The sequence below is a fragment of the Suricata suricatta genome, chromosome 1 (assembly GCF_006229205.1).
Source record: "Suricata suricatta isolate VVHF042 chromosome 1, meerkat_22Aug2017_6uvM2_HiC, whole genome shotgun sequence".
Classification (NCBI taxonomy): Eukaryota; Metazoa; Chordata; class Mammalia; order Carnivora; family Herpestidae; genus Suricata; species Suricata suricatta.
The window spans coordinates 52,351,845-52,365,660 of NC_043700.1; the positions used below are offsets into that span (position 1 = coordinate 52,351,845).

General features: G+C 39.0%; 1 protein-coding gene across 3 annotated transcripts in view; it reads right to left on the reverse strand.

Annotated features, from left to right (window-relative positions):
• Positions 1 to 716: 716 nt before the first annotated feature.
• The window catches only part of GALNT7 (polypeptide N-acetylgalactosaminyltransferase 7), a 134,256-nt gene continuing 121,156 nt past the window's right edge, over positions 717 to 13,816 (reverse strand). For 2 of the 3 annotated variants that reach the window (XM_029938747.1, XM_029938749.1), the window contains exons 9-12: positions 10,935 to 11,153; positions 7,513 to 7,611; positions 6,575 to 6,703; positions 717 to 3,139 (exon numbers count right to left, since the gene is read on the reverse strand). In XM_029938747.1, the coding sequence (XP_029794607.1) occupies positions 3,002 to 3,139; positions 6,575 to 6,703; positions 7,513 to 7,611; positions 10,935 to 11,153 (585 nt within the window). In that variant the 3' untranslated portion in view covers positions 717 to 3,001. Of the gene's footprint in view, positions 3,140 to 6,574; positions 6,704 to 7,512; positions 7,612 to 10,851; positions 11,154 to 13,816 lie in introns of those variants that run through there. The other variant, XM_029938752.1, reaches the window with a different exon arrangement.

Here is a 13,816-nt window from a genome sequence, read left to right on the forward strand (position 1 = left end):
GTCACCTGTTGTGTCACAAGGTCCTATGGCCTATTTTTTGGTAGGCTTCACTTCTCTCTACTCATTTGATCTTTCAGGTTGCAAAGAGTTTTGACTTAAAGAAATTTTGCTTTTCAGTAGGCAATGAGATGATGATAGAAAACACTGCCTAAAAAAAGAGATGTTGCTAGGTTGTTTTTTTATAATTGGTTAAGTGATTTTTTTTAATTTTTAAAATATTTACTTGTGTGTGTGTGTATGAGAGAGAGAGAGAGAGAGACAGACAGACAGACAGCATGAGCAGAGAAGCACAAGCAGGAGTGGAGCAGAGAGAGGGGGAGACAGAATCTGAAGCAGGCTCCAGGCTCTGAGCTGTCAGCACAGAGCCTGAAGTGGGGCTTGACCCCACGAACTGCGAGATCATACCCTGAGCCAAAGTAGGATGCTTAACTGACTGAGCCACCCAGACCCCTGGATAAGTGACTTAAAAAAAAAATCACTATACATAGGTAACCAGAGGCAAAGTAAACTTTTGTTTCCTTCCTACAGATAGGTAAGCTCCATGTATTCTAAGCACATTCTAAGCAGAATTATAACCAACATTCCAGCATATACTTAACATATAACTATGGTATATATTTTAGCGATCATGTTAGTATATCTTGTAAACAATAAAATAATTATTTCAAACATTCAGTGTTTGGATTTAGAAATGATTACAAGCACTAAAAAACCCATGGATTAAAATACAGTATTTTATTTTTTTCTCACCTAAAAAACAAGCAACCCAGAATTAAGATATACATAAACTTCTCAAATTTGTCCCTAATAAAATTTGAATATTTATACAATTTCTACAGAAACATACAGTGTATCAAAATCTGCATAAATCAAATTTATAAAATGTGTAGAAATGCATAGTGATATTATCAACTTACAAAGCAAGGATATGGGAATTATTTCCAAAGCAGCCTACAGTAGAAAATAGTCCTATGGCAGCAGCTTCTGATGTTTTTCATGTTTGGTACGGTTTCTGATTTCAATATATAGAATCATTTTCATAGAGTATTAACGAATTGCACAAAATACCCATTTAAAATTTACATGCACAGTTTATGTGCCACCTTTCTTAGGCCTATGCATAGTTAACAAGGTTATAATCTATTCAACAAGGAAAATGGAGCCTATGTGCAGAGACAAGTAATTGAAGTACCAATTCTTAGTTTCCTTTTTATAGTTGATTTATTTTGCAATTATATAAGCATATATAAATGTATTCCTTTTTAAACATCCCTAGAGATGAATGGAAGTTAAAATGGTTGATCACAGATCAGTAGCAAAATACAAATTGACAATTCAAAATTATAAGTAAAACTCTGTTCAGGATGTTTAACTCTGACTCTCCAAATTTAATAGCTAAACTAGGAAGAAAGAAATTTGTAGGCTTTTCTTCAAAACAAGTGTAGATTTTTTTCTTTCCTTTTTTAAGCTGTAATTAAAAATAGTTCCCTCTGGCAGTAGTTTGTGAAATTCCTTTCATTGAAATGATATCATGATTACAGGATAAAAAATGCTTAATTTACTTGCCATTCCCCACTTCATCCGTTTGTTTCTTTTCTTTTAACTCAGTGTAGCATTTTAATCTTTTGGGTAACAAAAAACTATTTAGAAATTAAAATTGACCACTTGCACTATTTGGTTTTTCTATAGTAAGTCCTATCTTAATAAATGTTTAATTCCAAACAAGTGTTTTTCACTGGAAAAATACTAATAGAAATATGCTTCCTAAAAAAAAAAATTAAACACTAGAGAACCAAAACCTAACCTAACAGAAGTTCATATTTGTTAATGAACTGTATTTTTAAATAGATATTTTTTAATTTAAAAAATGTGTAGGATATTTCATTTGGATGAAGATACGCATGAAACATCCACTCTTGGCTTCATAGGTTGCACAGCTTAGGTTAATAATGCACAGGAGTTTTTGTAAGGCTTAATCTAACAAGGGCTTTGAAGTTCTTACCTTGGTCAGAATGAACCTTTGATGTGTTTACAGTGGTGTTTTGTTATTTTTGTTACCCCCATATTTCAAGGTTTTGAAACTGAGAATTATTTCTAGTTTTCTATGGTGACAGGTACTGGGGAAAAGTAAATCCCAGATGTCAGTGGACAATTTTTCTCTAGTTGGTAGACCCTCTTGATGATCTTGGGAGACAGTATCAACAGAGCACTGGGAATGCCAGCAAGTAAGGGAGTTAATGCCATACGATTTTCAACCCTATGAAATAGCCTTGGGATGTTCCATACTGTCTTTTCTTTCTCCAGCCACACAACATTCAATTTCAGAGCAAATGGTAGCACGTAAATTCATTTCTGAGTAATAAAAGGATTCCTCATACAGATGACAATTCCGTCAATACCATCCTATAAATTTCATCAAAAGCTCTTGAAATATATATTGAGAAATGAAAGAGGCACTAAATGTGTTGAAATTCACCTTTCAAAAAAGCAGCATGACTGTGAAGAAAGGCCACCTTGGCTCAGAACCTGTGGCAGTGCTTCATAAAGATGTAAAATTAAATAAAGACACAACAGGTTGATAATCACCAAGTTATACAGGAAAGTCTGGTTACTCCAACCTTTTTTCAAGTGTGTTAAAGGAAAAAAAAAATCAAACTGCCTTTCATACCCCTGAGTGTAATCCCAAAGAAGACAACAATGCTTTTAACTCTGTTCTAATTAAAACAGAGTTAAATGCACAAATTACCAACATCATCTTAAAACAAAACAAAAAAGATGTAAACATCTACAAAGTTTAAGGTAAAAGCAGTTTTGTAAACAGTAACTGCAGATGATAATGTTATTGTAAAATCACAGTTTATCAATGTCCTTCAAACTGATCAGGAGGTTCTGGGTTTGGAGCTGTACAGAGTTAATCATAGTTGCAGCAGGTTTCAGGCGGTTTTCAGTTCTGTATAAATTTTCGCGTCAGTAGGTAGGTTATTGGTTTCTTTTATTCTTTCTAAACAGTATGGATGTTATTCATTTCCCATTTTTGAGTCATTTTACTGGAGTCGCAGTTGGAGATGAACACTTGATGTAGTACGTCTGAACGATCTAAGCACTTTCCTGAAGGAATGTGAGTAAATCTGTGCAGGTTCTGGAAAACAAAGGAAAAAGGAGTTTTAAATGTGCACTGTGTTTTGATATCACTGACATGAGAAGAAGTCATTACCTGGCTTTCACAAGAAGATGGTTCAAGCAAATTGGACGTGACATATCACAGACTTTGGATTTTTCCTAATTGTCAGTCTTCTAAGCCCTTTTACTGTTAAGTCATAATGTACTGCTGATCCAATAAATTCAATGGTATACAAACGTCTTCAGTCCCCATCCTGGCTAATGGCAAAACCACCCTTCATGTCCTCAGGACAGAGGCCTTTCATGCCACACACATCCCTTCATTCATTCAGACTGTAGCCACAACTGAGGACTGATATTTGCAAAGTCCCTGATGTGTCTTCTTTCTCGCACCCACTGCTTGTGCCTTAGCTCAGCCCTCAGGTGTTGTACATTTCTTCAGGAGAACTCAGGGCATACTGTAGTCCTCAGACTATCTAAGATTGGGTCCATACGGTCAAAACTATTTTTATAACAATACAAAGACCCTATTTGCCTTTTTCACTGCACTGACATTTATACTGATGGTGCAAAAGCAATGGCAGGTAAATGTGCTGGGCCCTTAGCATAAATCAAGCAGTGACATGTGTTCTAGCAGTCTCCTTATTCATGGCCATCCATCCACAGCTAAAAAAGAAAATACTAGTTTTACTTGAGGATGTCTAGTGACGAAACAGTGGAACGATTTAGTTTTATTAAATCTTGACCCTTGAGTATACTTTTAAAAACATTCTGAAATGGAAAATGGCATAAAGCATTTCCCTATAGTGAAAGTACAATGGTTATCTTGAAGGAAAAGGAAAACATGTGAACACTTCTTTGACCTGAGCATCCAACCAGCTGCTCTCTTCATGTAATGTCATTTTGCTCTGAAACGATAACTCTAGACAAACTACGATTATTCAAACTTGGGACTGGGTAGACATTTTCTGGAAAATGAAGTAAGCCTGTCACTTAGAAAACAATGACACACCTGACAGCATTTGTTGCCACTGACAGAATTTGAGGTTTTAAGCAAAAATTCGAGTTGTGGAAAACTTGTACCCACTACTATGAACTTGATAGCTTTACCCTAAAATCAATGGTTATATCTGTGATTTTTTGATACTGTATGATGAAATGTGTCAACATATGGAAGACCCACATAACTTGGCGAACCAATATTTTCCAAACAAGCAATGCATGATATTACTAAAGCAGACCTGAGTAAAATGGATTTTAGTGTAATATAGGGCAAAATGTTCACTGACATGGTTTCAGAGTCTACACTGCAAATAATTTTTAAGAAACTACCACTTATCTAGTCATGGAATAGCATCAAAGACGAGTTACAATGATCTGAAAAGCCTATTAAATTACTCCTCTCTTCTCTAGCTGTATGTTTTGAGGCTGGTTTTCTCGTATATACTTCAACTAAAACAACACATCACATCAAACTGAATGCAGAAACAATATGAGAATCCAGCTGTCTTCCATTAAGCCAGATATTTAAAGGGATTTGCAAAACGATAAAACAATGCCATTCCTCCCACTTTGTCTTGAAAATCTGTAATTTGTCATTCAAAATGTTACTTATATTAATATGTAGTAGGGTTATTATTACTTTTACATGAATGAATACATACATACAAATACAACAACAAGTACACAATTTCTCAGGTTTAATTTGCAATTCAGAAAATATTATTAGTTATAACCTAGATAAAATCATTGTGTAGGGGAGGGCGGGGGGTGGTGTCTCAATCATTTTCAAGAGTATAGAGAGAACCTAGAGACTGGAAAGTCTGAGAACTGCTGACTGAGCTGATGTGCTCATCAGTCCATACATACGGTCCATACTTCACACAATGCTTCTAGAATTATTTTCCTAAAAGGATCCACTGTTTCCTATCACTGTGTTCCTCAAATAATGTCATTCACTTTCAAAAATGTACAAAGTGAAGTTCAATGTTCTTTCACATGGATTACCATTTACAGATACCAATCTAAACATGATCCCTAGAGTTTTCTATACATCTTTATTCCATGCCTTTGTTCACCCAGTTTTCTTATTCATCTTCCATGAAAAGCCTTTTAATATCTCCAGACCTGGAACAATAATACTTCCTATATGAAACTCGTCAGAAATAATTCCTCCTATTAATCTCTCCTTTGTTAAACTAAGGCATTTTACTCATTTTTGTTTCTATGTTTTTTTCCTTTTCTGCCATTATCATATGATGTGCTTTTGCTACGTTCTGAAGGCACCACATCACTGGGTCCCAGGGATTATTTAGTAATGCCTGATGCACAGATGTGTATTCAGTGCTGTGGCCTTTAAAATATCTAAAATAGATGCATCCCCTTTTTTATCTATTAAACTACTTTGGATGGTAGTTTCTCGTCTGCTGTAGCCTTCTTTAACGCTTTTACTAATACCCTACCATTTATTGCTGGTGTTCATCTTTGTGGAAATAAACGCTCTGCTGTGGAAATAAATGCTCTGTCCTTCCGGATGCATGTTAAGGTTCTCCTTCTAACTTGTTATCGGAAAACACCCAGCCGCGGACACACGCTAACCGCTTCATGGTAACTATCTGTGAACGAGGGCAGCCGGGAATGCTAAGGGGGGTCGCAAGGCCGTCACCACACAGCAAAGCAGGGCTTGCATGACTGCCCTGGCAAGATAGCAACCACTAAATGAGAACGGTGAGAGGTGCCAGGTTCTTTCGGTTTGGGGCAGCTTTCCCAACTTTGTGTTTCACAATTTAGTCAAGTCTAGACATTGAAAATTATACATAAATCCATTAATATGTCAGAATATTCAATTTGGCAGGGAGATTTGAACATTCACAGCTGAAACGGAAAAACTCCTGCAGTGTCAGTGAGTAACTAAACATGACCTTTAAAGCAACAGGCAATATTTATCCAGTTGTGTTTAGCAAAGAACACTGATAAGGAGGCTGTGAAGGCCCAGATTTCCAAGTGTTATTTGTTTGTCTCTATCTCCACCTGCTGGACAACATGAAATATAAATGCAATATTTAAAAAAATTATATACATATACTTTTAATAATATACAGAACTTTTTAATAATTTGACTTTAATGAATGACTCATTTAGATTTAAAAAATCAGATTTTGATATGAGAACAATGGTGATTATTGCCTCACAGGGCAGATGTTCCCGTGTTACTGAAATTAGCAGTGGGTCTTCGTGGACACTCTGTGGCCTCATTACAGGACATTATACCAGAGAATGAAACAAATGGAACAAGGAGTCACTCAATGCTGAGGAAAGCAAATGACTGACTAGAGGGAAATGTACGTCAAACTGAACGCAGGCTTTAAGATTTATATGTCTAAATTCCATACGGTAGATGTTATTAACATGAAATCACAATTAGTATAATTTCAGGAGTTGAAATGTACAATACCTTGAAGTACTGCCATTCTTTAAATTCGTTTAGGTTACAGTGTGTGATCATAATCTTTGATCCATCAGGCCCCTTTGTCAAACACTGGTCATACTGCATGAGTTGATTAGCTTCGTTGATTCGAAAAAGCTATTAAAAAAAAGAAATAAAGTAACAGAGGCACCTTATCTTCTGACATGCATTATTTTATTTTAAAGCTAAGTAATCTCTACAATGTGGGGCTCAAACTCACAACCCTGAGATCAAGAGTCTCACGCTGCACTAAGCCAGCCAGGAGGCCCTGATATGCATTATTTTAAAAGGAAAAAAAAAAAACCCCAAACTCAAATTAAATTCAGTGACTATCTTACTTTAATTTTTATATATGTTCAGAATTATAAGTCCAGAGATATGAACTATATTCATTTTGATATTTGATATCAAACACCTAAAGGATTATGTTCTTTTGCCTCTTGTCGAATGCGTCATTAACACATATTTATTATGTACCAACAATGTGAGCAGATAAAAAGTAGAAATAGAGCTGATGACGTTTCACAGTCTAAATCAGAGACAAGAACAATACCCATCTAAGGAAATAAAATATATTAGTGAAATATACTTAACTGGCAGTAACATCCTAGCTTACTGAACAACGTTTGCTAATAAAATTGTTCACAGAGCTTGGCTTACATAATTCTATACTCACACAGGAATATATTTTAATCTCTTATATCAGACATAAATTCTAGATTCAGACTGCTTGTGTGAAAACCAATACTGCTATCATCTTCCTCATCTAAGTAAATGTTCTGGCACCGTCAATTTTTGCTTTACAGAATGTTTTACTTTACCCAAACAAAACTATCAAGTTAAAAAGCAAACTAAGCCCTGTGAACAGTAGGACTACCTGCTCCAACGCAGCAGACCTATAAAAACACAGAAATGTGGTTATTTACCTGATTCCCTCCCATCCGGTGGCAGGGTCCTAGTTCAACAAAGCCTCCATTTGTTTTCCCCATGCTATCAATGCAGTAAACAGTTTCAAGGCCTCTGATCTGCAAAAATGAACAAAGAGCCAAAGAGCAGGCAACGGGTTAGCTGTAATGTGCTCTAGCTTCAGCGCAAGAGGGCTTCATGCTAAACCCTGCAATTCACAGTGGAACTCTGGGTGTGCGTCATGCCAGGTTTTGACGGTGCTGTCGTCTTTGAGAGGTTACAGCATACCAGTCCTCTCTGAAATCATTTATGGCTTCAAGTCAACACTGGATTGGGCTTATCCCAACCACGGGCACTGGTCTATAGATTGTGATAAAATATCACAGAAGAAAGAAAATTTAAAAAGATATAATTAAATACAATTCCAGATCCATGATGATGTGCCTGGATGAGAAGCAAATAGAGTACAGGTACCTATGACCTCAGTGGTAACAGAAACTGGCCCTACATGTCTGGACCAGAACTGAATACATAAGGGAACTCTTCCAAATGGCTCTGCGGCAATTCTGGTAGCTGTCTCCAAGGGGCCTGGGGGCACAGAGTATGGCAGATGGACCAGGCAGTGAGACTTTTACCTGACTGTGAATAATGTAGGAGAGAAGCAAACACGGAGGATCATCTTTGGCACATACATTTTGTGTAAAGATCACCTTTTTCCTTTCTTGGAAATACTATATATTTGTGTCTCAATTATAAATTACTACAGTGTTTGGATAAAATGTTTAAAAAATGTTTATTCTTTCAGTTGGCAAATACTGACTGAGCCCCTATGATGATGATACAGGGGCTTTAGAAGATACAGGGAGCATCAAGTCGTGGTCCAGGACCCTCATGTTTGTAAGAGACTGAGGGCTAGGGGACAGTCGGGATGGAGGGTTGGGCATGTGGGCAAAGGAGACTCTTGACCTGCCTGGAGGAACTCTGAAGACTGCTTCTAGAGACGTGGCGTTTAAATGGGTAGGGGTTTACCCTGTAATGTGGGGGGAGTGCTGAGAAGCGAGGTGTAAGGCACAGGGGCCAGAATGGGGATAAAGGTTAAAGCAAAGATATATTTGGGGTTGAGCTTATAAAGGGAGAACAGAAAATTTCATCTATCCATTCACTCATGTCTTTATCTGTTCATCAGATATTAAGTGAGTACTGTGTCCAGCATGTGGCAGGCTCTGATACACCAGTGAACAAAATAGATAAAAGGTCCTTGCCCCAGTGAACTTACATTCTAGGGAGGGAAAGAGACGATAAGCAAAAAACGTATCAGACATGTTTGGAAGCAGGAAGTGCGGGGGCGAGAAGGGTAAGTTAAAGGTGGGGCTAAGGCTGTCTGGTGGACAGCAGGCAGATTCTCACTGAGTAGGCAACACAATTTGCTATAATATGGTATAACGGAGCACAGAGGTGAAATAAGAGTATGGGGAGGTAGGTATTAAACCAAGATGTGCACAGCATATGTGTTGGTTTCTTTTATTCCCAAACTCTAAACGTCAGGATTCCTTAGGGATGGATCCCATCTTCTTTTATCTACCTCTGTTTTCTCCCTCGGTGAGTTCATTCAGTTTCATGAAACAATCTACCCGCTGATGGCTCCAAATGTACACTGCCTCTTTCTGGGCTTCAATATGAGTCTATTATCAACTCGACAGCCGCACCTGGATGTCCCGCAGGCACTTCCCACGATCAGAACACCAATGAAGAACTTGCTCTTCCCCCCACTTCCCCCTCGTCCCCTCCATCAGCATCCCAATCAGCTGCCACCTAATCAGCTACTCAAGTAAAAAACAGAACTGGTCACCTTGGCCCATATCCTTCACAGACCCCGTCCGTCAGCGATCTGCCTCCAGATGAATTATGTATCTTACGTTGGTCTGCTTCTTCACCGTTCCATTTCTGACCTCCTGGTCTCAGCCACCATCACTTCCTACCAGAACTACCCTACTACTTTCCTAATGGGCATCCCTGTTTGTACTCTAAATCCTCACAGCAGGGTGATTAAATAGCGAGGTGTACATCAACTTATGTTACTTGCTTAAAACCCTCCTACGGCTTTCCACACCCAAAGGACAAAGGCCTCCCTCCTCATTAATCTCCTCTTTTCTGATAATCATAAAGGCAAAGCATTTCCTGACTCAGAGTCTTCAACCTCTCCATTTTCTTTACTTGGAACACTCTCTCCTGGCTCTCTGGTCCTCATTCAGATCTCAGATTAAATGTTACCTCCTCAAAGAAGGCTTCCTTAATCTGTCCCTAAATCCTCTTGACCATCACCTATTTATTTCCTTTGAGGGGTTAACCATCTGCCATTATCTTCTTTGTTTCCCTGTTGTCTTTTCCCCCCTAAAGAGGAGAGACCTAATGAAAGGGACCTGCTTGTCTTATGTCTAGAAGAGTGACCGGTACATAGCAGGCCCTTGACCACTTTACTGAATACTTAATTAAGCAATGATACATAAGTTTAGAAGTTCACGGCATGTTTAACATAAGGCTCATGGATGGGAGGACATGAGAAATGAGATTACAAAGCAAGTTTGAAGAAACAAAGAAATGACAACACCAATCAATGCTTTGGCCTGATCTTACTTATGTTCAGTTACCATTAATCCATTCATTCATTTGACAAAGCACTGTTTGAGTGCCTATTGTGTATGGGGGGAAGTCTCTGTGTTAGTCCTTTGGGACACAATGGTGAACCAGGTCCTGGGTCGAGAGCCTGGCTGAGAGATAGGCAATTTTGTTTTGTTTTTTAATTTTTTTTTAACATTTATGTATTTTTGAGAGAGAGAGACACACAGAGCATGAAAGAGGGAGGGTCAGAGAGAGAGGGGGACACAGAATCTGAAGCAGGCCCAGGCTCTGAGCTGTCAGCACAGAGCCTGACGCGGGGCTTGAACTCAGATTGTGAGATCATGACCTGAGCTGAAGTCGGACGCTTAACCGACTGAGGCACCCAGGTGCCCCGAGATAGGCAATTGAGTGTTATGAGAACATATGCAAAGATCTCAAACTCAGTTTTTCTGACAGAGTGGGGAAGAATAAGAAAGGCTTTTCAGAACTGGTGCTCTCTAAATTGCGAGCAATAGGGTAAGTAGGAATCAGTCAGGAAGAGAAGTCAGAGAGAGGGGCAGGGAAGTGGCAGGGGCTGCAGGGAGTGGACAGTGCTCCAGGTGGAAGTCCGAAAGCCGAGAGCAGGGAACACTGCGGTCAGGTGCTCCGAGGAGCTGTTAACAGTCTGATGAAAAGGTGGGGGAGGTTAGCGGACAGATTTTAGAGAAACTTTTCTCCAAGAATTTTCCCCTTTTACTCACTTATTTCCATCTTTCTCTGCCTTCTCCCAAACTCAGTCTCCAAACATGCAGTTTTTGAGATCTGAATACCGGCCGGTACTTACTTCTCCCCAGTCGACATTTTTGGGTGGCAAAGGGTAGTGTGAAGTTATGTCATAAGCTATTTCTTCCATGAACCATTTGAAACTTTTGCAGTTGTGATCCTCTCGAAACTTTTTCAGCTCGGATATATCCCCATAAGGTAATGCCTTTGACTCAGGACGACTGGCATAGAAGTAGTCCTTATATTCATCCCACCAGACCTCCACAACTCGAACATAATTCTGTGAAAAAGAAAAGATCATTATGAAAAAGGAGAGTACCTGCAGTGCTGTAAACAGCCCATCTTAGACACAGAAATATGACCAACATACAATAAACTCATTTCAATAGGACCTGATATTTAATAAGACAAACACAAGTGAGTTAATGAGTCTAATATGTCGATTGCTTAGGCTAGAATATCATGCATATTCAACTAAGAAGTGATGGACACAGAATCTGAGCTGTAAGATCACATATTCTAAGATCACATATTCCATCTTGCTTCTAGAGGAAGAAGGTGAAGCCCAGAGAGGCTGATGGGAAACGGGTGCTCCTTTGCCCAGAACAATCTCTTTTAGAACCACACTATCAGTATGTGTAGGGAAAAGGTTCATTTCAGAAACCATCACAAAAAACAATAGCTCTGTTGAATAAAACCCATCTTTTTTGCAAGGGGGCTTTTTGGTCAGGTTATGCCTGTAACAGAACCATTTTGCTATAACCCAGAATTTACAGGATATCTTCACCAGTTGATGTACTTTAAGGAAAAGCAACAAAAGAACAATAAAATAAGTTCACATTGTGATAACTGACCAAGATCTATCCGCAAAGGCTTAACTGAAAGAATGTCTGCAGGCATGAATATTGTAACAGCGTGAGTGCACTCTCCATCTAGTCCCTTGGTCTCGTACATTATGCATCAGCATATTTTCTCTATAAAAGGCTGGAGAGTAAGTATCTTTGGCAGAGCAGGCCAGACAGTTTCTGTAGCAACTACTCAGCCCCGCTGTACTGAGAAGCAGCCGCAGATGATATGCACACAAAGTGGTGGTGCTCTGGTATCACTTGATTTACTGAAACGAGCTGGATTTGGCCTAAAAGCCATAGTTGCTGACCCCTGTTTTACATCAGGGGTAGAAAACACCTTGTGTTCAGACTAAAATTCTCCTAGGGTATACCTACTAAAAGAACATGCTCCCACACAGGCATGCTGTTGTAAAAGCCCATGGGTTCAAAACAGTTTTAAACATGTAATATTATGGCTAAATATGTTTTTTTTAATTTTGTTTATTCAGTTTTGCGAAAGACAGAGAATGCGCGAGTGGGGGAGAGGCAGAGAGTGGGGGACAGAGAGACTCTTCAAGCAGGCTCTACATGGTCAGTGCAGAGCCCAGTGCTGGGGTCAAACTCATGAAACCAGGGATCATACCTGAGCTGAAACCAAGAGTTGGATGCTTAACTGACTGAGCCCCCCAGGCGCCCCTATTGCTAAATATTTTTAATTTTTGCAAATTCATCCAAAATTAGATAAAGCCCATGTTTTCTAAGTACTAATGAACACGAAGAATTAAGCACGCATACATAAGGTTACAGCAACACAAAGAAGGAGCATTTATTTAATTTGGGATGGGGAAGGCCAGAGGGCCACCATGGAAGGGTACTGGACAGCTCAGTCTTGAAGGTCTGGTTAATTATGTGTGAACGGTATTCAGGGCAAAGAGATACCCAAATGAAGCATGGCAAATCATGGTGCATTTGGAGTCCTAAAAGTAAGCAGTCCACAACTTACCTTGTTGTGTTTTGTGAAAATTTAGGAGTTAATCTAGTAAGATTAGTGTCTGGTACATAATAAATACTCAAACATAGCCATTATTATTATTCTTTTCTAAAATTCTCTGAATTTTATCTTTTAGCTGACAGCCACCCAGAAGTTTTAAGCAGGTACAGACATGGGATTTAATTTTCAGGGGAACAACACTGGTGGTGAGAGGAAGGCAGACTGAAGGGGATTGAGCCTGAGGGGGGAGAGTCAAACATGAGGTTATTCAATATCTATCTGGGAGCGATCTGAGGACCTGTACTAAGTATAGGAAGGAATGGGTTTCAGAGATATGTATGAGGTAGACTCTTCAGGGCTTGGTACAGAGGGAGGGAAGGGAGGAAGACCACCCTGACATGCCCCATAAGTGTCTTTCATGGGCAAACAGAGAACAGAGGAAAGGGAATTGCTTTTGAGAAAAAGTTAAAAAGTTCAGCCTTGACTCCATTGAGTTTGAAATGTCTGAGGGTCATCTGAGAAGATAATTCTGAGAGGCAACTGACTATTTGCGTCTGAGGCTCAGAGAAGACAGACGAGCTGGATAAATAGACCTAAGCCATTAGCACACTCTAGGCACTCCCTAAGTGTAGACTGTTACATTTATCAGACAGTTTTTATGATATGTACAGTTCATATTTAGAATGGATAAATATTTCCCTCACATTTCTTTTCCTTGTAGCACGGGCCTTCATGAATCAATGTGACTTTTCATTCTTTGTGATTATGGGTCCAAATCCAAGGGCAAGTTCTTTTCCTGTAATGCCAGTCAGGCCAGGTATTAATATGGTGCCCTTTGTTTTAGTGTGGATATTTTAGTTTCATCTCCTATTCCGGCTGGGGCTCCATTTGGCCATTGCTATGCTAATTTGGCTGGTTAGAAGGCTGTGTTCATTCTTAAGGCCTTGTCATCTCTGCTTCTATTATCTATTTCTCTTTAAAAAACTGTCCCAAGTTGTATCTGCAGCCAATAATAAACTTCCTTCTGACTTCCTTTTGGCTTCATTGCAGGCTCCAGAAAATGAATGGAATCAGAATCCTATGCTCTTAGAATTTATGAAAACAGCACAACTAAAGAAACTTCAA